At 40.7% G+C, this 26,102-nt stretch overlaps 1 protein-coding gene across 7 annotated transcripts in view; it reads right to left on the bottom strand.

Annotated features, from left to right (window-relative positions):
• The window catches only part of FARS2 (phenylalanyl-tRNA synthetase 2, mitochondrial), a 249,532-nt gene that overhangs the window by 102,795 nt on the left and 120,635 nt on the right, over positions 1-26,102 (bottom strand). For all 7 annotated transcript variants that reach the window (XM_056333249.1, XM_056333242.1, XM_056333248.1 and 4 more), the window contains one exon: positions 616-776. In XM_056333249.1, the coding sequence (XP_056189224.1) occupies positions 616-776 (161 nt within the window). The remainder of the gene's footprint in view (positions 1-615; positions 777-26,102) is intronic.

The raw sequence follows: 26,102 nt of genomic DNA, 5'->3' as shown, positions 1-26,102 counted from the left end.
TGAGAACAATGTCGGTAGCACACCAATGGGTTTGGTTGTTGCTACGTAACATTTATACTAAGTCAAGGACTTTTCAGTGAGAGGGCTGGAGGGGCACAAGAAATTGGGAGGGGACACAGCCAGGACAGCTGACCCAAACTGACCAAAGAAATATTCCATACCATATGGCATCATGCTGAGTATATAAACTGGGGGAAGAAGTAAGAGAGGGGATGTTTGGAGTGATCTAGTACCCATCACGCGTGATGGAGCCCGGCTTCCCTGGGGATGGCTGAACACCCGCCTGCCCGTGGGCAGTGATGAGTGAACTCCTTGTTTTGCTTTGCTTGCACACGCAACTTTTGCTTTGCCTATTAAAACTGTTTTTATCTCAACCCACGAGTTTTCTAACATTTTATCTTCTGATCCTCTCCCCCCTCCCACTGTGGGGAAAGTGAATGAGTGGCTGTATGATGCTTGGTTGCCAGCTGGGGTTAAACCATGACATATGATAGCTATAAAGCTGTGCTTTAAAAGCTAATCTGTTAATAGCACAAAATTTTAATTATGTGATATTCTCTGGGGCTACATATACTTCTTACTGACAGAAAACCATTATAATATATATTATTTTACCTGGAATTTTATTTTTTGCCAAATGTGAGGCACAATAAACTGTTTCAAGAAGCGTTCATCTTCACTCCAGAACAGTCGAATGTCAGGGATATTGTACAGGATCATGGCCAGCCTCTCCAAACCCAAGCCAAATGCCCAGCCAATTTTATCCTGAGCACCAGCTGCAATAAACAAACAAACAAATAAACAAGATAAAAATTCAAGAGCTTAAGTTCACAACATGAAAAATTGCTGTTAAAATGTTCACCTGTTTACCAAGAAAAAAAAATATAAAAGTGAAGTTGCAAAACAGAAAAGCCTACAAGGTAACTGCCAAATGAAAGATTTGAAGATTACAAGAACTGCAGCAAGGGTGGACACATCACTGAGAAACCAAAAATAGTATTAAAATAAAGCCACATCCTTGGCAATTTGTGTCCAAAGTTTCAGATAGACTTTGAGAAATGCTGCATAATGCTATACACCACTTACCTTTATCATCCTTAGATCAGAGTACCTCCACATCTGACTCCGTTGTGTTTTATAAGAGAGGTACACATTAATTTCCCCTTCAGAGTATTTCACTTGGGCTGACAGACCAGGCCAAGTCTATGCAGTATTAACATCATTAGCAACATTTGAGCAGATCAAAATTGCCTCTTTTGAGGCATCTGGAAGAAACAGAGCAATGGGATGTGAGGCACTGCCTCATTAGCATCACACCTCCAACCAGGGAACTCCTGGGCTGCTGCCCCTGGGAAAAGCCACTGCTCCAACATGCACAAGCCTCTTTTATGCAGCATTAAATATAAAAAGACAAGAATACTTAATACAGGAGAGCTGTACAGATATTAACAATGCAACATTTCTGTCAGGAAAGTAAATATTCATACCTTCCTTCATTTACAGGGTAGCAGCACAGTCATTAAATAGGGATTTTTCCAACACCAGGAACCGACTCCATGTTTAGCCATCATCCTACTGATTTTGAAATAAGTTGAGAGCCCAGTAGCTCTGGAAAAGGCTCAGAGCTTTTCAAAACTTTAAACAAATGCCTAAATAAACACACTTATGCTGAAAGGATGTGTGCCTGTGTGACAGATTTGACTCTTCACCATCAGCACCGGCAGCATGCTCCTGCGTCATATAACATCACTGTACAACTCACAGCTACCCAGGCAGACCAAGCCCATACCTGCCTCCACCAGTATGAATTTAAACTCTGATTTTTTTGGAACTTTGAACTCAGCAGCTTGCCCACCATCATGTAGAAGGCTGGAGGCAGAAGTCTACTTTCAGACCCCTGCCTCTGCTATCCAAAATGAGACAGCTCCCGTTATTTGGGCACTGATCACATCCTGAAGTATGCAGTCATGCTCAACGCTGAGACAAAACAGTCCAGAGTTCTGTTTAAATAGAGGCAGGCACAACAAGCTTGGGAAAAGATCACACAGTCATGGCTTTAATTCTTTCAATTAATTTGAATTAATTGATTAATTTGAGTTAATTTATAGTTCTTCACTGTGAGAGCGGTGAGGCACTAAAGCAGGTTGCCCAGCGAAGTTGTGGATGCCCCATCCCTGGAATTGCTCAAGGTCAGGCTGGATTCAGCTTTGAGAGACCTGGTCCAGTGGAAGATGACCCTGCCCATGGCAGGGGAGTTGGAACTAGATGATCTTTAAGGTCCCAACCCAAACCATTCTATGATTCTATGAACCTTCTTATTTATCTGGAATATCAAGTCCTTATAAGAACTCCTCTGTGCCTCATCTGCAACCTCAGCAGTATTTCACTGCCATGGGAATTTGGTCAACTTCACAACAGTACTTCCTAGAGGAGTCTGGATATCCTGCCTTGTCCCTTGTGTGCCCCTAGGCAAGATTTTGCACTTTCTGACTTTTGAAAGTAGTTTATCAAATGAATAGTGGAAGTCCCCAGGAACTTGTCTTTTAGATGATCCTCATACAATTATCAGCCTTCAAACCACAAAATTCTCAAGTGTCCACAGTCAAAGTCCTAGCAGTGACGAACTCCTTCTTCTTGGGGGTGGGGGTGTGTGGGCAGGGAGAGAAGAGAAAAAAACATAGAACATTCAGGTAATTAGAATTCCTTCTCAAATCAGCACTGGCAAATCTCCAGTGTGCTCCACATCTCCAGTTATTTAGTTTCTGATCTCTTCTCCAACTTCCTATTTGTAAAGCTCCAAGTCAATGTAGTATGTAGTGTTGACTCAAAGCATCTGAAGAACTACCTTGGGGAGCTCCAGATTAAAGGACCCGTCTAAACACATTTGTGACTGGAAATGACCAGGTGGCTTAGAAGTTAAATGTGCAGCTAACCACCTTATTGAGTGAGAGAGCAACCCAAAGCTTTTCACAGCACGCATATACGTTTAAATACACTGAATTTTGGCAAGTACTATGCAAAGAAGTCAAGTGAATGTGAGTCAACATGACAGAAAGAATGAACATAGAACAGCTTTAAATGTGGCAAAAAACAGGTTGAGGTTCTGATGGAGACCTGGCCAAAGTAGCAGATTCCAGAGACCTGGTGGGGCAATCATAGCATCACTGCTTGAAATAACACAGCCCAATGGATAAAGCTTTCCTGACATACGAGCTTTCCCCAACTGGCCCTCAAAGGTTTGCATGCTGCCAGGCTCCTGCTGCCTCACGTGAAAAACTTGACTACCCACCAGAAGAAAATTGCTGGAAGCTTTGCATGTCAGGTAGCTAAAGATGGAAAACTAAAGGGTAAAATGGTTTGACTGGCTTCCCACACTGGAGGCTGAGACAGTCCAGTCTGACTCCAGAAGGTTCCATCACTACAGCTGTCTCTTACAGGGGAGCTCGAGTCTTTATCTTTCTTGAGAAGTCATGTCTATCTGTCCTGCTCTTAAGCTTTGAGCCCAGATGAAACTGTTTACACTTAAATGTAGACCAATCAAGCTATTCTCAAAAAAATGTTGTTAAATGAAGGTTAAATTTGATCAGCCAGGATGGGAAGCTTTGTAATTACTCACTGAGGCATATATAATGACTTGCCAGAACTCATGGATTATCTGAACCCTCAAAATACCCACAGACAGAAATGTTTACTTTCTCAAGTGTGAGGCAAGGTCTTTTGCACTGTACAGAATTTTTAAGGGATATTTTTTAACGTAGTGTTAGGAACAGGTTGACAAAACTTTTTTGTTATACACTCCAGTCACACTTATTTTTATATCTATGCTGGCTTTTATTTAACAACTTTCGCTGCTCCTGTAAAACTGCCAATAAAGAAATCTTTCTTTCAATAGAGCCTAAATTGGGTCTTCAAATTGTTATACTCAAAGTGAAAGAAATTAAATTTTGATCTTGGATTGAGGCAAAGTCAGGAGCATACAACAGCCTGCATACAAGGTGTTCTTCACAAAATACCCAAAAATGAATATACCCAAAGGGCATGTTGCTGAAAGCTGGCATGAGTTCCACAAGCAAAGACCTGAATTTGATCTGCTTTCAGTCCCAACCATGGATGTCAGTGGAGCAAGTTCAGGAATTAAAATGGTGGGAAGAGGGGTGGTCAGATTCTCAAGTATACACAGACTACACATCATGTTTTATAAATCAAATCAATGTTTTAAACACTGTAGAAAGTTATAGACATATTGAACGTGTAATTTGACACATAACATCAGAAATTCCTGAAACAAAGAACTATGCCCACATTTGAGCTCTATGTGGTTAATGGACAGCTTATGAACAAGGCTTTGAAGAACAGCTTCTGCAAAATAAATATTTACTTATTACTACAGAATAGGAATGCATATTCTACATGAGGGCCACAGCAATGAGGTAATCATTTAGGTTGGAAAAGACCCTTAAGATCATAGAGTCCAGCTGTAAACCTAACACTGCCAAGTACGCTATTCGTACACTGTCAGAAGTAGCAGCAGCAGTCACCTCATCAATTTCAAGAGAGCAACAGTCTTTCAGCATTTCAGTCTTCTTTTTCAGAAACTCCACAATATACTCAGTAAGCCATTCTTGTGGGCCATCTTATGTCCAGCCACTTTCAGGATCCTCTAAAGAAAGTGCTAAAAGCTCATATAAAGGAGCTAAGTCAGACAACCATAGAATCATTTCAGTTGGAAAAGACCTTTAAGATCATTAAGTCCAACCATTAACCCAGGACTGCCAAGTCCATCCCTAAACCATGTCCCTAAGCACCTCATCTACATGTTCTTTTAAATATCTCCAGGGATAGTGGTTCTACTCTCCCTGGGCAGTCTGTTCCAATGCTTCACCACCCTTTCAGTGAAGAAATTTTTCCCAATATCCAACCTAAACATCCCCTGGTGCAAGTTGAGCTGTTTCCTCTTGCCCGCCACTTGTTACCTGAGAGAAGACACCAACACCCCCATGCCTACAGCCTCCTTTCAGGCAGCTGTAGAGAGAATAAGGTCCCTCCTGAGCCTTTTCCTCTCCAGACTAAACACCCCCAGTTCCCTCAGCTTCCCCTCCCAGGACTTGTGCTCCAGACCCTTCCCCAGCTCCGTTGCCCGCCTCTGGACACGCTCCAGCACCTCAGTGTCTTTCTTGCACTGAGGGACCCAAATCTGAACACAGTGTTCAAGAAGCAGCCTCACCAGGGCCCAGCACAGGGGACAATCACTGCCCTTGTCCTGCTGGCCACACCGTTTGGATACAAGCCAGGATGCTGCTGGCCTCCTTGGCCACCTGGGCACACTCCGGCTCATGCCCAGCCGCCTGTCAGCCAGCACCCCCAGGCCCTTTCCCACCAGGCGGCTTTCAGCCACTCTGCCCCCAGCCCGCAGCGCTGCATGGGGCTGGTGTGACCCACGTGCAGAACCCAGCACTGAGCCTGGTTGAACCTCACACCACTGGCCTCGGCCCATCGGTCCAGCCTGTCCAGATCCCTCTGCAGAGCCTCCTGCCCTCCAGCAGATCAGCACTCCCCCCCAGCTTGGTGTCATCTGCAAACTGACTGCGGGTGCACTTGATCCCCTGGACCAGATCGTCAATAAAGATATTAAACAGAGCTGGCCCTGGCACTGAGCCCTGGGAACACCACCTGTGACCGGCTGCCAGCTGGAGGTAACTCCGTTCACCACCACACTTGGGGCTCGACCATCCAGCAGCTGTTCACCCTGCCTAGAGCACACCTGTCGCAGCCACCAGCAGCCAGTCTCCAGGAGATGCTGTGGGAGACAGTGTCAAAGGCTTTACTAAGGTCCGGGCAGACAACATCCACAGCCTTTCCTCATCTACTATGTAGGTCCTCTTGTCATAGAAGGAGATCAGGTTCATGAAGCAGGACCTGCCTTTCACAAACCCCCGCTGGCTGGGCCTGATCCTCCTGTTGTCCTGCACGTGCCGCATGATGGCACTCAGGATGAGCTGCTCCATAACCTTCCCGGCACTGAGGTCAGGCTGACAGGACTGTAGTTTCCCAGATCCTCCTTCCTGCCCTTCTCGTAGATGGGTGCCACACTGGCTAACCTCCAGTCTTCCACGACCTTCCCAGTTAGCCAGGACTGTTGATAAAACAGTGGAGCGTGGCTTGGAGAGCTCCTCTGTCAGCTCCCTCAGTACCCTCAGTAAAACCAATGTTTTATAAAAGCTACATTTACCTGTGTTAAAAATAAGCCATTTAAAACTATTTCCTACTTCAGATAAAACTCTTGTATGTTGGGAGTCAAAGGGTTTACATGGAAAAAAGAATACGCAGGTGTCAGTCTAATCCAGAAGACCTTCTGAATGTTCAGGGTCAGATGGCCGGGACATTAAGCAACTGAGGCCCAAAAGCTTACTGAAGTTTCCTTCTGAACTACTCTCTTCAACAAAAACAAAAATCAAAAATGTCGTATTATTCTCTAACTCCCTTAAATTGATGCATTCAGGCTCCCGTGTGCAATTCAGTTTAAATTACCTCCTAAAATAAGGACTTGGCTTTCAGACTATGCATGCTAAGTGAGCCACTCCTCAAGAAAAGAAGTAAACATTCAATTATGCCTATTCTGTGGAAAAAGAACTTATCTTTCTAAATCTCGTATGTGGAATAATTTTCTAACAATAATAGTCACTCTGAGACCACAGCTCTGTCTCCTGGGTCAGACTGATCTGTGCTGTTTGCTTCACTTGAAAACTAAGCAAAAGCACTAAAGGTTTTGATTAAGTTTTTAATATGTATGTTTATTTTTGTTCCATAATCAAAATAACTGGGTATATACTAAAGGAACAGCATATTTAAAAAATTTCTATCCAGGGAAGCCATCTACCATATTCAACTTTCTTCTAATATGTAATTAACATACATTGTACTATTTTACCAATATTTTAGCAGGCCAAATAGCTGCCAGGAAAACGTTTCTGACAGGGAAAAATGGATGACCAGAGCACAAGAGGACAGGAAAACCAGATTAGCAAGAAGAGGAAAGAGTGAACTAAAGCAACAACAAGGAAGAACTTCCTCTATTTTTTCCCCACCTTGGACTGACACTTTTAGTTTCCAATTCTTTTATCTTTCTGCTTCTGAAGTTATGAATTCCTCAGTTCTCCCTCCTCGCTCCTTTCCATCTTCCTATCTTCGCCCAAGTCCACTTCTCCCATTCGCACAAGCACTCCTAAGCATTCACATCAAAATCCATGACAAAACCACCATTAAACAGAAACTCACTTAAAATTTCGTTTCAAAGTTCACAACCATACACTGCAATAATATTCAGCCTTTCAAATTATATACGATAAAATATCCACTTAACTCCCAAGAGCAATACAAAATATCAGTCCTTAAGTACAAACACTTTTATGGTATATGGTCTTCTTTTTTCTCTGTACTTCAGCCTACATATCTGAACAAATGGCTTGCTTCATTTTTGAGTTGTGGTGTTTTTTTCCCTTTATCCCTGCATATCTCAAGACTGGGCATTCTCCATGGAGGAAAGTGCAATTTGCTGTCCTAATTTATGTCACACAGCAAAAAATGAATTGACTCCTTGGGTCTATTTCCCCTAGCTCTGCCTATGGGTTCCAGTATTGCTCTTTTCGTTCTGTGTGGGTAAAAGCAAATTCCAATTCCTTTTATAATGTTTTGTTCATTCAGGCAAAGTTGGATTTTGAGGTTTTGGGTCTTTTAATACCATTAAATCTCCCTAGACGTTGGGGTCATGTAGATTTGAAAAAGTAAAAGCCATAAAGAAATACATGAGGGGCTGACACTTGGCAGAAAGACCATGTCTACAGTACAGTTCAAAAATTCAATTACGAATCTCATTTTTTCAGGGGTATAAGTACAGCTGGACAAATTCACTCCACATATATTCACTGCCCCCAGATGCAACTTTCTTGGCAAAATTTCACCAACACCGAAGTTGACTGTTAAGGGTCTTACGAAATGGTCTTCTCTTCAATAACAACAGGCAGAGCAATGAACAAGAGCACAAAGACCATCACAACGTGATACAATCTTCAAGGGATTAAGACATCTTCAAAAGATACAGAGGCAGCAGTTTATATATCACAGCATGGGATGCTATTAGCATTTGTTTGATATTCCTGTTCAATGATCAGAATAGCTGTATATATTAAAAGGTTAAAAACCGTATTCAGCTGGTAGCAGCACAGTCTTATGGTTACTTTGAAAGCCTGACACTGCACAGTAAATTTAACTTTTACAGGCAGGGACTGACACCGTATTTTATGTTTCTACAGCACCTACCATAAAGAAGCCTTGGGCTCATGATGGGGGTTCCTTGGCTCTACAATATTCAAAAAGAATAGACAGATAAGGTTTATGATTTAACATCTACACTCTTCTGCCACAAACTCATTCTTTGGAAGAAACTCATCAAAAGCCTCATGATCACATAGGCATCACTGGCCTTACAACTGGGGCTGGGATAACAGTCCTTCCTTTCTTAGAATTGTTTAGGTAAGGCACCTAATAAGTGTAGAACACTGAATTTCAAAATGTTTCTGTCAATAGTAGTTCAGCATTCTCATGATAAAGCAATAAAAAGATTTCATACTGAACTGCAGCATATATATACTCCAACACAATGAATTCCATTATAATCCCACTATAGTGTAAGTTCTGACAAGGTTCCAGGTACACACAATTCAGTAATTTCAAAAAAATCACAGCATGAAAGGTCCAGGTGTACCTAAATGTATTGTCATATAGCAGAGGCTGGAAAAATCTTTGTTCAGAAGCACTATCCCCAGTTTTCCTTTCATCTAACTAGAGAACTACTCCACCAGCCCTCTGTTACAACAGCTTGAAGGGTGTTTCTCACTTTTGCTCACAAAAGGCTCTTCAAAGCATGACTGGCTTTCCAAGCCATGCCTTCTTATTGATCTCCCATCTGAAAAAAAATTGACCATTGCATGTTCCTGGGCAAAATAATTTCTGTTAATATGTCTCACACTATTCAAAGACACAGATATGCTTTAAATATATAATTACAGGAAGTCATTACTATATATGAGATCAGACACTACCAGTGGGGTTTGCAGATGATATCACAAAAGGACTTTTAGATTTCTCTCTACATTGCCCCCGAGTACAGTGTTTCCAGTTGGATTTGCCAACCTGGCCACCTGCAAATTTCTTTATCTGCATCTATAATATACCTATGGATGCTCAACTAGTCGCCTGGTACATTCTGTACACAAGGCATGCATAAAAAGGAAAGTATACAGCAGTAGCACTAACAAACACCTCCAGAAACTCAATTCTGTGCCTCAGGAAAAGGCGTAACGAGCCACGACCTGCTCTTCTGCCTGGGCCTAAAATCTCCTCCATTTTCTCTCTCATGCCCATGTTCCCAGGAACACTAAGATGGAGCAAAACCTGAACTTACAAATAAGTTTATTTCACTTGAAGCACACTGCTTGACTTCTGTGCAGCCACGACCCTTTGAACTGCATCACCTGGGAAAGGACTCGAGCTGTGCCTAACCCCACTCCTGCTCAGCGATGCCGTGGAATGGCACTGCCGTGCCCAGCACTCTTCCGCGGCAGGAACCTAAGGGTTTCACTGAAGGCAGAAAAGTTCTCCCTCCTACTCAGTTCCTATTTTGAAATTGTACCTGGTCATTAACAGGTCGATGGCTATTAGCATATTCTCTCTGGATTTGGGGAGACTTCCAAGTGGAAGCAGAGGCATCTGCAAAGAGATGCTGAGCAGAAGCCCAATTCCAGGTGACATCACTGGCTACTGCACCACTATGCATTGCTGGGTATCTGGTCTAAGCCAGTCCCTTCACCTCTACCGTAAACGGGGAGAGAGAGAATCACAGATAATTATTTACTCCGTCATAAGACATGTACAGACAAAACACTGAAATTTTAGACAGGTAAATCAGAATAGATGAATTTGACCCTATGTGTCCATTTCAGCTTCAATTTTTATCATGAAATAAGCATTCCTGTATAATTACAAGGAAGAGACAAAAACCTTTCATCTCTGAGTAATCACCTCACATTAATTTCTCTTTTGGATTCCTTTCTCAGATTTCTTTTAATTAGTTTCATTATTTCTAGTAACCTCTTTCATGATTTAGGAACTCATATGACACAAATACAATAGAAATTACGTTTTGACTACTCTCCTGTCCTTATTCTCCCTTTTCCTGCACTGCAAAAAGTGCCTATAGCCACTTTTAAAAATTTATAATTGATTTCATTTATTTCAAATAATCTTATTCACCAGTAATACTACAGGATCACAGCCAGACCTCCATGTCTTCTTGCTTACAAGTAGTACATTTAAATTAGAGATTATTTTTAAGATTAACCCACCACCTCCATATGAAGTGACAAAAAATATTGAAGAGGAAATAACTGTTCCTTAAAAGTTCAAATTAACTTTTTTTCCTCTATTTTCTAATTTGTACAAAATTCCTGAGTTCTGGCAGCAGCACATTTATTTATGAAAAATAATGATTTCTTAAAAAGTGACAAACTGTATTACAATTTGGCATAAAGTGGTTGAAGGAGTTTCACATAATACAGTATTACCAGCTTCTACATTATCGCAGTTTGAAGAAATGTAATTGTGAAGTCCCATATAAACTATACAAGAAGATCTTAGGAAAAGACACAAGAAGAGTTTTGTCTGAAGTCCTGGAAATAATCTGTGGAAGCGCCGTAGCTGTACATTTTGCAGAGGCTTCTTGCGCACTCTCACCATGCAGCTGACAAGGCATGTAAAAGATGACGGACACAGGTGCACAAGGAATAAAATATACAAGTGAAGCAGTTTATGCTCTGCAATTCTTCCTAGCAAAATGGCATGACTACAACAACTACAGTAAATGAAATCAATAGAAAAGGAGAAGAATCCTACAAGAACTTGCTTTCCCCTCAGGGACTAATATCTTGGCAAGATATCACTGCTATTTTATACGTTCAAAATTAAGTTTATATGTAGTCTTTCAATGTACACTTTAAAATCCCTGTTTTATGCCATCTATCTCTAATAACATTTCCTAGCAAAGTGTACCAACAGCAAAACGTCCCATTTTACATGTAAGGCTGCTTTCCCAGGCATGATGGGCATCCAGGGAAGTACATGCTTTGCTAAAATGAAAACCAAACTATTACCTTATTAGACAACATCAATGTGTCCGCAACAGAGTCAACCAGTAAAACTTGATTTTCTTTGGAAAGCTTGAAGTAATTCTTCTTCATGATGTAACTTTTCATCAGCAGAAGGTCTGTGTCAGTGCAAGTCCAGCAGCAAGAAGTTGTGCTGCTGGTATGAAGCACATCTACAGCACACCTAACCTGGCTGAGCTGTCCTGTACTGGGCTGGGGAGGGACACTTGCACACCTGGTGTGCATTAACACTATATTATGTGTTAAACTAAGTTACTGATACACTGATGACGTCCAGCTGTACAAATGTGCTTATGTAAACATGTTGCACCCCACAACCAACCTCTCAATGTATTAATGGAATTAGGGTTGCCAAGCAGAGTTATACCACTAACAGCCTGAAATGAAGGGAATGCTCACTGCAAAAGGATGGACTGCAGGATAACCCCTTAACTACCCACTCCCTAGGTGTACGTATTGCATGGGACAGTTTACTCTCTCACACAGGGACCAACAGCACAAAACAGAACTGACGCAGCGCTATCAAAACTAGCCAGCTGCAACAAGGCTTTTACCGCCCCACACCAGCCTTCTCATGCCTTGGCACCACCATCAGTCTCACACAAGGTCCCAAAGGATCATCTACTGTCCGTGCTGTTTCTTCCTCCTCAGGCCAGTCCACACTGCTCCTTGCTGCTGCTGCGTCCGGGTTCTTCCTTCTCCCAGCTCCTCTTCCAGCCAGCCTCTCCTCATCTGGGCCCCCTGCTTCTCCCAGGGCCTCTCCTTGTCCCTCCTACATCTGGGGTGCTCTTTCTTCTCCCTCTGCTTCTTCTGGGTCTCTCTTCATCCCGTGCTCCTCTTCCATACCCCTTAGAGCTATTTCACTACTTAGCAGGAACCAGCCACAGCTGTACATTATCCACGTCAGCCAACCCACCGCCTCTGAAGCAAGCCCACAGCTGTATATTATCAATGTTAATTAACCTGCCTTCATTCCTCTATAATTCCTCTACACAGAACAGCTTTATATACCTTTAAAGGAGGAGGTATTTTCCTCATAAAAAGCATTCAAAGGCAAAGACTGCCACATAAAGCACTCCAACTTCCAGAGCTGTTTGAAAAGAATCATGATTCTCCCACTATGTTCATATAAACTCTCAATTATATCTAATATTTTTGTATGTGTAATAATTATGGAGGTATATACACACAGAATTACTCTACAAAGCTTGTAATTATATTACACTGATGACTCATAAGAATGTGGTGATATACAACATAATATCTCCATTTTTCAGTTTTCAATTTACAACAACCAGGAAACGGCCCACAAAAGTGAGCCTTAACACAACACTTGGTGTTTCAGTGAAATATTCAGATATTCTGAAATGCTAGAATTAAGGTTGCCTGAGGAACACTAAGATGCTCTCATCTTAGAAATAAATTATGATGTTGTCTTCTGTGAGACAAACAAGTATCAATCTTTCCACACGACTTTGCTCTGATCAGTACAGAGAAGAGGCAATGGTTAATGATCCCTGCTTGCACTGCGGAACACTTACCCCAAGTGCATTACCCACTGAGCAATATTCAAGCACAGCTCTGAAGACACATTCTTTCTTTTATGAGCTTCCCAATGAAGCATTCAGTTCCACAATATTTAAATGCTTGAAAAATACTAAGGACTTTTTTTTTTTATTCTTCCACATGTCTCGGTGAGTCGAGGAAGTACTCCTGCCTCCTGTATTGCAGACTGGGAACTTGGGCACAGAGACTTTAATACCAAACACATCTATTACTTTTGCTGCTGTCGTGGTTTAACCTAGACAGTAACTAAGTACCACGCAGATGCTTGCTCACTCCCCCCTCACCCAGAGGGATGGGGCGGAGAATCGTAAACGAATGTAAAACTCCAGGGTTGAGATAGAAACAAGTTAATAGGTGAAGCAAAAGCTGCACGTGCAAGCAGAGCAACACAAGAAATTAATTCACTGTTTTTCATTGGCAGGCAGGTGTTCAGCCACCTCCAGGAAAGCAGGGCCCCATTGCACATGATGGCTACTTGGAAAGACAAATGCCATCACTCTGAATGTCCCTCCCTTCCTTCTTCCCCCAGCTTATATACTCAGCCTGATGTCATATGGTATGGAATAAAGGGTGGATACTGTCCTGGTTTCAGCTGGAATAGAGTTAATTTTCTTAGTAGCTGGCGCAGTGCTGTGATTTGGATGTGGTGTGAGAACAATGTCGGGAGCACACTGATGCGTTTGGTTGTTGCTATGTAATGTTTATACTAAGTCAAGGACTTTTCAGTTCCTTGGGCCCTGCCAGCCAGAGGGCTGGAGGGACACAAGAAATTGGGAGGGGACACAGCCAGGACAGCTGACCCGAATTGACCAAAGGAATATTCCATACTGTATGACGTCATGCGGAGTGTATAAGCTGGGGGAAGAAGGAAGGGGGGATATTCAGAGTGATGGCGTTTGTCTTCCCAAGTAACCATTATATGTGATGGAGCAGCCCTGCTTTCCTGGAGATGGCTGAACACCGGCCTGCCAACAGAAAGTAGTGAATCAATTCCTTGGTTTGCTTTGCTTGCACGTGCAACTTCTGCTTTGCCTATTAAACTGTTTTTACCTCAACCCACGAGTTTTCTAACTTTTTATCTTCTGATCCTCTCCCCCATCCCGTTGTGGGGAGGAGTGAGCAAGCAGCTGTATGGTACTTAGTCACTGGCTGGGATTAAACCACAATAGTCCTTTTTGGAAAATAATAGGCTGAAACCAGGACAGCTCCCAGCCTGAGATACCTGGGATGTGACATTGCCCAACACCAAGCAATACACAGTGTTTAATATGCTCAAAAGTACAGCTTCCTATTATTACAGCTGCAGCTGTGAGCACTGAATGCTTCTACAGATCAGAGCCCATGGTCTCAGGTCAGGCACTGGGACAATAAAAAAGCACCCAGTTAGTGGCCACATGTGAAAAGTCTGAGTTAGGAGATGTTCCTACACTCAACCAGGAACTTTTTCCCTCAGGAAGCAAGAGAAGGCAGAGCAGGATTCAAGCTCGCAGACTGTCCTTTCCTGCTGTCACTAAAGGCACCTGTCCCATTCTTCCCAACTACTGCCTTAATGGGGCAGACGCTTGCAGGAGCAGAATCCTCCACCCAGCAGTCCCAATTAATCCACAGAGGAACGATCATCCTGGAAACTCAACCAGATAGTGGTCCTTCCCAGGATGAGTAGTAAATTTAGCAATGTCCTTTGCCTCCTAAACTGCCCTCCACCCTGCTCCCCCCAAGGACACCAGCTTTCCAACCAAGAAGGTTTCTCTCTCTCAATCTCGCTGAGACACAGCATGGAGGTTTCGAGTTAGCGAGCATCCTGCATCCTGGGAAGGTGTTGATGGATGCCTATAGCCCTGGACTGAACTGCAGAGAGCCTGACTCAGCCCGTGCCCATCACAGGGTGCACCAGACAAGTTCAGCTGACAGCAAGTCATGGTACCAGTGAGCCCGCCCTAACTGCAAGTTGCCAGAGGAAGCCAGAGCAAAACAAACTCCTGTGGATGAATGTGCCTGAACCCCTCGCCCAAGCAGTGCTGTACCTTATTCACAGGCACAGCCTCTGAGAAAGAGTACTATTTACTGAACACAGGTACACACCTCTTGTATGCCTTTTTCCGCTCCTCCTGACACAATGGCCTCCTTCAATGAGCAATCAAAACTACAAATAAGGTGGGTTAAAGATGAAATTAGACTTGACTGGAAGTTGACTCAAAACTACAGGAGGATATAATCTGAAGTCCATGGAAGACAGAGAAAAAAATCCCACACAGACTTCATTAAGGTAGAGGAAAGTTCCTTCCTCACTGAACACCACCTTGTGCCATGCACAGGGCAGAGGCACAGAAGACAGACCCCTGCCTTGGTGGGGAAAGGGTGGTGTGCTCAAGTGTGTAATTGGTATGCACGAGTATCACAGCACCTCCATGGGACAGATCCAAGCTTCATTCAGTGAATTTTGCATCTTCCTCAAGGACTATAAGAATGAAAATATTCTGATATACATACAACATAAATGAAAGGTTACTGCTTTGATTACATGGTATTTTAATTCACTGTTAAAATATTTAAGTGAATTAACAGAAAAGACTATTCATCTACTTTTCTTTCTGGAGGAATGAATATATTAAGAAAAATAATTTCTCTTGCTCAGTTGAAGAACTGAAATTTAAACCTCCTTATTAAAGAGATTCCTTTCTCAAAAAGAGTTGCTAGTTCTCTAGCTAATGTTCCTTCTTCACAGTTGGTAATTAATCTGTTGTTATGCACCAAACTTAATTTTGGAAAAGTAATGCCACTGACACTTAAAGAAATGAATGACAAAAGAAATGTTAGACCCCCTAATTCTATAATTTTATGTAATAACAATGAAATACTATTTTCCACTGGGAATTTTTTTAAGCAACAGATAAAGGGGTTCCTGTGCTTTTAAGATTTACTCTCATGATCAAATTGTGTCTCTTATAGCTATCAGAAATACAATTAAAAGGCAGCTTTTCCTAGAAAATAGACCTACAGATAGTTTTTAATTACATCTTGTTTCCTTCACAGTCTGAAAGTTGACAGCAATTGCTATAGAAACTCATAACTGTGTCTAGTAATTTTTGCCCTGCACTCATTTAGAGAAGTCCATCTTGAATATCAGTCCCACTTGTCAATAGAGGAGAATCTGAAATATATTAACATTTAGTTTTACAGGACAGATACTAATTGGGCTGTTATTTTGTCACTGTGTAAATTTTCAGTGACCTTTCCAAAAAAGAAATAACAAGTCAATAGAAACTGTTTCTTCTTGGCTTTCTCCACCCCCTTTTAAATACTTTTTTTAAACAGTTATCTGAAGTTTCTTAATCCCTTCCCAGCTACATAGTTTCTTTTTTTTTCTTTTTTTCTTTTTTTTTTTTCTTCTTTTTTTTTTAAGGTTGAAAGGATAATAAGGTGCTTTTGTTCTTTTTTAATTTTGCATTTTAATGTTAACAGAGGTTTTCTATGTTATCTCAACTAACATACTCCATATTTACAGCAAATAACACATCAAGTCTTCCAGCACAAAGTACCCTAAGAATTCATTCCCCTCCTCACCCTCCCCATCTCCCAGGAAATGGGAAAAGAAAACACAACAAAATGAAAACACAGAGGGGCCAGCTTTTGGCAATTGATGCACCTTTCTGCATTTTGTAAAGAAATATCTGAACACACATAATGAGTTTATGTGCATCTGTCCACAGAACTTACTGAATAACAGTATTTGTAAATACGTGTTATACCAGCACAGCTTGATGATTGAATTGAATGAAGATTGAATGAACCCAAGTCCTATTACTCACTCTGCACTCTACTACCATATGCTCAACACCCTTCCCTCTGGTGGGCAAGGGGTCTTGCTAATATTAAAGACAATTCAAACCCACAGCCATTTTAACAGGTGGTATGGGCCAGCTCTAGGAATACTCCGCCTCTCTCCTGAAAGCGAAAGAAGATTGAACACAAATGCATGCAGCATGGGAAGCAAACAGGAGAAATTAAAAAGTCTAAGTGCCGCTGCAGAGCCATGACCTCCCTGGGATTACAGTGATGGTGGGACAGCTCGCTTTACTGGAGTGACAGATGGGTACAGGTTTTTTGGGGAGAGATTTAAAACTTGCCTGAACAAAGCCCTGGGCAACTTGTTTTGCTCGGACTTGCTTTGATCAGGGGGTTGGACCAGAGATCTCTGGAGGTGCCCTTGGACCCTACCTGATTCTGTCACTCTGTGTGTGGGTGCATATAATTCTTTGTAGGAAAATCATACTCAGTCTTTGCTAGGGAGAAATTTTCAGCTAGGAAAAAGCCCCAAATACTAATTGCAACAGAAAACTTCAAATATAGCTATTACACAGGATTTCAGTGGGCTTAAAAAGATTTAAAAAAGAGGAGCCTGGAAGACTGTGTCATAACATTGCCAAAAAAATGGAGGTAAAACATGACAGTGTGATATTCTTTCTTGACAGATTACATTTTAAACTAACACATACTGAGGTCATTTACAGGCAAACTCCCTGTCAATTCTTTCAGCAGTGAATGGTTAAGCACCTAATTTCGGGTGCATGCTTTTTACATGGCAACTTTTACAGTAGGGTCTTTGGCTTACCTTCCTTGTGAAACCACAATCAGAAGTTCTATAAATGTCACTTGTCATTTATGGAGCACTTAATTTCAAGACATAGCAGACAAACTAATTAGTATTTAACACAGCTGCTGGGATGATGGCACTACTTCACAGATGAGAGGGGGGCTCTGACGTCTCTTTTAAGAAGAGGTGCCCAATTTCCAGATGCCCATCCCTGGGCTTTGGGGGATTGTGGGACCTAACAAGCTCCTGACATACAGGTTACGCAAAGTGGCTATTAATCTAAGACACACTCTTAGTCTTGCAACCCATCACTCAGTAGGGGCTTTTTTTTTTTTTAAATGAAAACAAAACTTCATACATGCACCCACACCCCCCTTTAACAGTACTGCAGTGAGATGCTTACAGTCAACAAAATAAAAACATGAGACTTCAGGGGTTTCTACAAGTTCCTAAAGATATAGGATGTTCAATTGCACAAGACATTAAATTTTGCATAGGATTAGCTAACACGCTGAACTGCTGAGCTTCCCATCCTGTAAAATCTGTGCAATCCCTGCAAATATGTTAAATAATATTTTTTGCCTTCTTTCTTTAGATTTTTACAGATAATTATTTGGCTTTTAACTTTAGTATGTTAGAAAGCAGAAACCTCTGCCAATAATACAGTATTTCACATCATAATCCTGGTATAAATCAATAGATCCTCATGAAAACAAACAAAAACTCCAGGTCCTCTCAGTTGTTCAGCAACCACTGCCTTGACTTTGATGCTATAATTTCATTAATGTTCTTGTTCTGAAATTTTCACATCACTGACAGTAGCTAGATTTCTGCTACTGAAAAAAATATGCATAAAAGGATATGTCCTAACATATAATAAAAAATCAAATTCGAGATCTTTGGAAAATGCCTTACCAAAAAAAGACAAAGCAACACATCCTTTTGTGCTTAAATTCCCTTGACATTTCTATAATCTTGTCATTACAGTCTGTTAGAAAAAAGAATAAAAGCCTGTAAAGGTACCCAAATACTAATTAGCAATGCCATGTTTAAGTATCTATTTGTTACTTGGAAGCTGGCCATTTCTGTACTGTGCAGTGAGTTTGGATTGAAGCTAAATATAAGAAATGTTAGGAATTACAAAATCAACATACAGGTACATACAACAATCTAGACCAAAAGGAATTACATGCTGCAACTCCTCCATTACTAATAAGGGATTGGAAAATTGATAATGCCAAGCAGAAAACTCCCCTACAAGGCGACCTCACCATCTGGCTTATCTCAAACCCCAAAGGGAATTAAACAATAAAAGATAATAATTTTCCAACAGTGATGCAGCAGTGCAGAGTGGAAGACAAGAACCAGCCACTGCCTAAAGACTAATGTTTATGAAGCATTTTTATAGCACAGCTCTTCATATTTTCTTGCAAACATCAAGCCTTAAGGAAGTACTACAATTAACCTTAGAAATTATGGAATCTGAAGCATACTAGTCATTTCCTCAAAGAAACCAAATCATTAACTAAGTGGACAACACAGCTTAGAATTATGCATTTCTAGAATTTACGTCTGAATCATGAAAATACATTGCAACACAAGTTTCTGTATTCTGCTCCAACTTTGCTAAGCTTCTGGACTTCCAAATGTATTACATTCTATGTGATGAGGCTGCATTAACAGAATTGTAAGGATGCAGTTTTAAATTACTTCATCTAATCAATTACCTACTCCTACTGTTTGTGAGGAATTTGTAATAACAAACTGAAAACAGGTAAGAATCTAGGACATGAATTTAAAATGCTTAAATAGTCCATTTTATCAGAAGACACTCAGCCTATAAAACTTCCTTACTCTATATCTCAAGATGAGCCATATATGAAAAAGTTACACTTAATAAAATATAAGCTTGTGAGTGTGCAGTATACTGTATACATGGGAAAATAAGCAACATCAATTTTTGCCTTGTCAGCTAACTGCTAAGCATTCCTGGCTAGAAAGAAATATATGCAATATTTGGTTATCACACTTTTTTACTGTAGGTTTTTCCCACATGTTTCTCTGATACAAATATTAACTGGTTATAGGACAGAACAGTGAGAAGCTCAGCTGGAGCACAGAACTTGCTAAGTTTCGTTTAATCATCTTTTTTTCATTAACGTACTTTTAAAATATGCATACCTTCAAGAATGCAAACCACAAAATATTATAAAAAATTATAGTTGCACATGCATGACTTGGTATTAAAATATTATAAACTCAACAGAATCATCACAATTTCATTTTCCTTGTCAGCTCCTAGGATGTCTTGTGCACCAGTTGCACATAATTATAAGAGGTTTTTAGTTTCTGAGCACTGTTTCCATCATGGTCGCCTGCTTTCCTTAACAACTGAAAATGTCACCAGCCATTAAAATACAATCAGATTAATCAAGGTGTCCTTGGATAATACCATGTGAAGTTTGCCCATATGTTAACATAAGCTTTCTTTCTACAAAACGTATGTAATTCTGCCAAGTCAGATAAGATAGGATATGCTCCAAGGCATAGCAATGCTTGCATGAATGTAAATCCTTCCTACTTTTTGTTGTCACAACGGAAACTCTTCTGCCCAACTCTTAAGACTGAATCACCATCAGCAACAGACTTCAGTACGTATTCATTCGGAGTCCTCAAAATTCAAATGAAATAAATAGGGCTTAAATGTATTCAGCTATTAATATTAATTTTTGTTTTTCATAGAGAAAGAAAGCTAAAGAAAAGTACAAATCCTTATTTTGGATTTCAAATAAATCCTCTACATATCTAGGCAACCTAGAATCAAAATTAGCAGGCTTCCAGATTCGTGTAAAGAAGCTCTGCTCTGAAACAGGCTCGTAGTTTATGTGCAGTCAATTGGGCAGAGCTGGAACTTGCACATGGGAGGCAGAACAAAAGATCACCAGGGACGAGAGCACAAGATGGAAAACAGAATGAGAGGTAAGGAGAAAAAAAACACCTCACCCCACACTTGCACAGACTAGACTGCATAACAAGCTCAGCTGGTGTGAATTAGTACAAAAGCTCCTCCAACATCAGCGAAGCTGTGCCAATTTAGACCAGATGAGATCTAAGCTGTCATTAGCCAAATGGCAAAAGAAAAAAAATTTTAAAAAAAGGAAGAAAAAAAAAATCAGACCAGTTCTTATTTATTCCAATTTCCATGCATGCACACACAAAAATACATCATTGGCTTCGATGCTGTTATTCCTAGTTTCCCACAGTGTAAGTAGAAGAATTAGAAGTATTGTGTTGCCACAGGTTTGCTCATGAACATCTACTGACTGCACAACCACTTGAGCTATCCAAAACATCATACTGTAACAACATTTCAGATAACATTAAATTCACCTTATTTCAGATTTCATAAAAAACCTGAGCAAGCCAGGCCAGACAAAGCAGGAGGATTCCTGCCAAGCTATAATTTTTATTAGAAGCCATATGACTGGCTTTGGAAAACTTCACCCTTAAAGGAGTAGAAAAAATTCAAGGGTTGTAAGCACACAGAATGAACCAAGAAGAGCAGAAACAAGAAGCCAGTGCCAACTCCCTCCCCAGCATGGGGAGATGGAAGAAAGTTTGAACCAGCACCTGCACTTCATCACTCTCCAACTTCTCAAAAGACTGTCCTGCCATTACACGGTTCTGCACAGTTGGTATTAACCTAATTACAGCACAGAGAGGAAGCTTAATTCAGTAAAACTGCTAGTCACATTGTTCATTCCTTGTTTTAGCTTTAGTCAATATTTACAATACAGTTAGACAATCCTTTCAGGCAAACAAAATAGCCCCTTTCCTCTCCCACTTTTGCTATCACAGAAACTGCAAGGATGTCTACGTGGAGCACAAAGGCTAAAGGTATACAGGCCACTTTTTGAACGAGCTAATTCAGCTGCCAATTCTGGTCAAGTCAGCTCAATAGGAAGTTCCAGGAAGAGCAATTTATCCCACTTCTTTCTTGCCAAGGTAAACCAGCCAGCTCTGCTACAGCTAGTCTGTTTGCGGCAAACATATCTTTAAGGATTTACTCATCTGCCAAGACTGTAGAATGCACCTGCCTCTTCCAGTGACCTAAAAACTGGAGTGCTATTCCCCAGTCTTCTGCTGCTTCAACCACTAATCTCAAGATAAACTCATCATTATGTCAGCTTTATTAGACCAGATTAAATAGGCAAATCTGCCAGCTATTATCATAGAATGACAATTACGTTCTGATCCGTGCAAATTTTTGAGCTCAAAATTCACATAGTCACACAGACATGCTATGATAGGAAAACTGCAAAGTCTGCCTCTATCAGCCTTTCCTCTTCACATCCACATAGTTCAAGTAAGAAAAGAAGGTGAATTTGCACAACTGCACTTCAAGCAATGCACACAAATTATTATGAAGATGTACTGTTCTCCGGCCTTAAACTACTCTGTATTCTATGGCCATGAAGACTGCCAGAAAAACCCAAAGCTACCAGAGCAAAATATGGACGAAAAACTTTGAAGAGACTACATGCAAGCACCTCTCCTCCCAGCTACCACTGAAAAGAGAAGGTACAGACTCTTGAGTTTGCATTGTAAAGTTACTCTGCTTGCCCGTATGTGCCAAAACGGAACACAGCACTAGAAGATGATTAGACAAAAAAAGAGTAATACGTTGCAGGCAGAGAGCTGATGATACCAAGTTTGCTACTGTTTGACTGAGCCAAGAAACATACACTTGGATCCTCAACATCACCAGAGAGCTCTTCTGTGTATTCACCATGGTTGATACATTTGCTTTAACACTTCTACAAATTTGAACTTAAAGATTAATAAAAAGTAAGGCAAGTGAAAATGATCAATAAAGATTTAAAAGTATCCCAAAGGCTTACAGTGGTCTCTTAAGGTAGCGTAAGCATAGGTTTCACCAGTAAAATAGAGGCACAAGGCTATCACTCAGGTTGCTAAATGGTGCCTGTCAAAAAGAAGCCAGGTCTGATTATTTCAACAACAGCAGCCAAATCCATCTGGTGCTCAGTGACCATCCAGAAAGCACGCACAAGCTTCAAAGGACTGAGTTACCATGGCACATCCTCAAGATACATACACGAAATCACTACTAATCAATTTTTATTTTGTATGAAGTTTTTTTTTGGCCTTCTACCTTAAAGCTCAACTGGGCAACAACAATGGTTTCTTGATGAATTCAGAGCAAAATGGTGCTGGGGGGTAGTTCTGAAGCCAATGGTAAACAGTCTGCACCCAGAGCCATCCTTGTTCTAATTTTGTGAGATTTGATTTTACTGTTCAATAAAGTGTCTTCCAACAGCTGTGCTTTGGGGGAGCACAGACACAACAAAAAGCAGCTGCACATCACAGCAACCCTGGTTTCACATGCCTGATGGTTTCAAAATTCAGCAAATGTTTATTTTTGGGCATCAGCTCAGCTACAGTCTTGCAACTAGAAGTGCCCAGCAACTGGGCATCACTGAAACTGATGAAACTCTGAGATGGGTAACTACAGAGACCTTGCAGGAGTAGGACCATAATGATTTAATTATCACATGCAATAGCAGAACAGATCCCAGTGGAACATAAAAGTATCAAAGCACCAAAGGAAAGAATTCACTGAAGAACCTCTTTGCAACACACAAAATCAGAGAATGGTTGAGGTGGGAAGGGACATCTTGAGATGATCTAGTCCAAACCCCCTGGCTCAAGCAGGGCCAGCTAGACCCAGCTGCCCAGGACTGGATCCAACTGGATTTTGAGTATCTCCACAGATAGAGTGATACAGGTCAATAATCCCTAGCTAAATTGGCAAGGACACCTTGCCGCCTTCTTCTTCTTCCTTTTCTTGTTTCATTGCTTTAAGTAACAATGAATAAACCAAAAAAGTCAAAACCTTGAAAAAGATTGCATTTTATATGCTTGTTGAAAACCTTAAGCCCCACAGAGCAATTCCTGCCTTCTGAAAACAAGATGGGAAAATACATCCACACAAGCCACTATTCTGGATCATAATAACCACAAGGGACAAGTAATTAAAAAATAATGTATGGCAATGTAAAAAGCAAGAAAGTTGGCTTCTACAGGTAAGGCACAAACACTGTTGCAGAAAGCCTTAAATCCTTTCCAAGGATCTTCAGCTGTTTGGGATTCCAGGTGGACAGGACAAAGTAATTAGTCCTCTCCATGGATCCTGTTTGACATCTTAAGATTTTCACTTTAGGAAAAAATCCTTTAAGCAATAAAAAGGCTGTAACACCTTCATTATTTAGGAACTCTGGAAAACATTAGGAGGGCAATACAAAAAATTTCCATCTTTATGAAAGACCTCAATAGCAGCCAATGGCAGCCAAAAGCAAAGCATTACTCCACACGACTCCCAGCTGCTCTTACACATCAGAACAAAAGAAGATAAGAGAATATTATTAATCTGTCCTTCCTGGCAGAAAACACACAAGCTGATGTTTCAAAAGAATAAACAACATCTGTTTTGGACGGGGTAGATGGAGAAAACATCATGAGCCAACTCACAGGTAACCTTAAGTGCGTGGATTTATAAGAGACCATGATAAATGTGTGTTGATTATTTGCTTAATACATCTGGAATATATTTCCCCATTTATGCAATAGTATGCTGGAGGTTTTTTCCCCACAAAGAAAGATCCTCCACTGGGACTCATAAAGGCAGTAATATTTTAGGAAGTTACTATTACACTAAGAATAGTAGAGACTGTCTTGCATTTTCTTGTTCACAGCTTTATAATTAACAAAGTAAAAATGTAGGCTGTTATATTTGATGGAAGTTTCCCCAGAGAGATCAAATAATCTAAAGCAGCAACAGCTTTCTACAATTCTGATTATAATTATAAGAGTGAATTTCTTTTAATGATGTAATAGTCATAGTTAAGTAGATGGGTCTTTGTCATTGCCACTTGCATTCCTAAGGGCACCTGCAAGAAAGTCAAGTTGCTCTCTGCCACGTCTTAGGACAGTTACTCAAGTATTACTGTTAATTCATGCCATAGTAAGGAAATGCATGTTTATAGGTAAGGGCACTTTATGATCCACATTACAATGCTGAATCTAGAATCAGTATTGCACATTTAAGGGTAGGTCAGCAGAATAACAAGGACTGAACAAATACTTCCACAGAAACAATTTTTCCAAAATTTGGCCCTTCTTACCATAAAGTAAATAAATACAGAAATAAAATCTCTGCTACGCTTAGTGGAGTTGACTGTGTGATCACATATACACAACAATGCACATGTACATATTTACATAGAGATAGATAGATGTGTATACACCACACAAAGACACACCACATCTTTCTGAACTAATATTTTCAGAGTCATAAAGAAAAAGCTTTTTCAGCCCAAATGGCTGATGAAACACACAACTTCTACTTCAGGGCAGTGCTTAGTAGAGATACTCTAGAAAATAACTGTACAATACAAAAGCTGGAAGCAGCAGCCTGAAGTATAATGCCAAGAGAGGAAAAACAACATGCATGCCCTGGTGGTCTAAAAGAACAGTAAAATAAACCATGCCACAGGTCTTTGAAGTATGAATTGAGACTGCTACAAAGCAAGAAAATAGTGCCAGCATTTCTTCTTCAGTGCTGAAAGGGACGTATGCTCCTGCAACATACAGGACCAATATCAAAGATGCCCAACATCTGCTATGGTTGCAGACACCACAGAAGCTTCTCTCAGCCTGTAGCTCCTCAACAAGATTAAGTTTTTTCTTAGCCACGCACAGCTGAACAGCTCTTTCTTTCACACCACAACTCCCTCTCGCAGAGATAAATCCTCCTACACAAATAATTTCTAAGCTTTGAACACCCTTCCACCTTGAAATTTCATCACCTGCCCTTCTGGTGACTCCTGCACTTTCTCTCTCATGTTCCACCTCAACTAAATGCAAACCACTGCCTGGAGAGGTGGTGGCTGCTAGCAGCACATGTTGGAAGCACAAGCATTAGATAACTGTACATTAACACTTCCCATTTTGCTTGCTCCCTCTACTCTTTGGGTGGATAGTTCTTTTTTTGGTGATGTAACATGACAGCTATTGAGACCTCCAGGATTTTCAAACACAGCACAAACCTTTGTTCACCCATTCCATTACACATTATCTCCACAAACATGCACACAGTTTCGCAACAAACTCTTTAAAATGTATTACGACATCTAGATACACAATCAGATTTCAAGCAAAAAAAAGATAAAACACCTCTTGTTCACATTGTTTTCAAAGGAAGTTTTGGTATCTGGCCCCTTGAAAAGAACAATCTTTTCATTATGGGCATCAGCAGTAGGAATCAAAGAGTGAAAAGGATGGCCCTCTGATCTACACCTCTTTCAAGTACCACTACCTATGCAATCAAGAACACGTAAGCATGAGATTGTACTGCGTAGTTCCAGTTATGTGTGTCCACTAAGACACTTATTCGTTACTCATTTTTACTACTTATGATTATCACCACTCTGCAGACACAAAATGCAAATTATTCCATGAGTTTCTTCTGTTGGAAATAAAGGAAAGATATACAGATCTGTTCATTTTTCTTCTGTGGTTCTTGCTTAGGAAGCAACTGTAAAAACACAACTGCCTCAACGTTCCCTCATGATTTAGTCAGGTTTTAGCAAACTCTGAAGACATGCCTAAATATAAACATTTCTGATACAGTCAGGCATGGAAAC

This window comes from Falco biarmicus, chromosome 3 (genome assembly GCF_023638135.1).
Source record: "Falco biarmicus isolate bFalBia1 chromosome 3, bFalBia1.pri, whole genome shotgun sequence".
Classification (NCBI taxonomy): Eukaryota; Metazoa; Chordata; class Aves; order Falconiformes; family Falconidae; genus Falco; species Falco biarmicus.
Note: the sequence above shows the minus strand (reverse complement) of the source record. Positions and strands in the feature narration are given on the sequence as shown.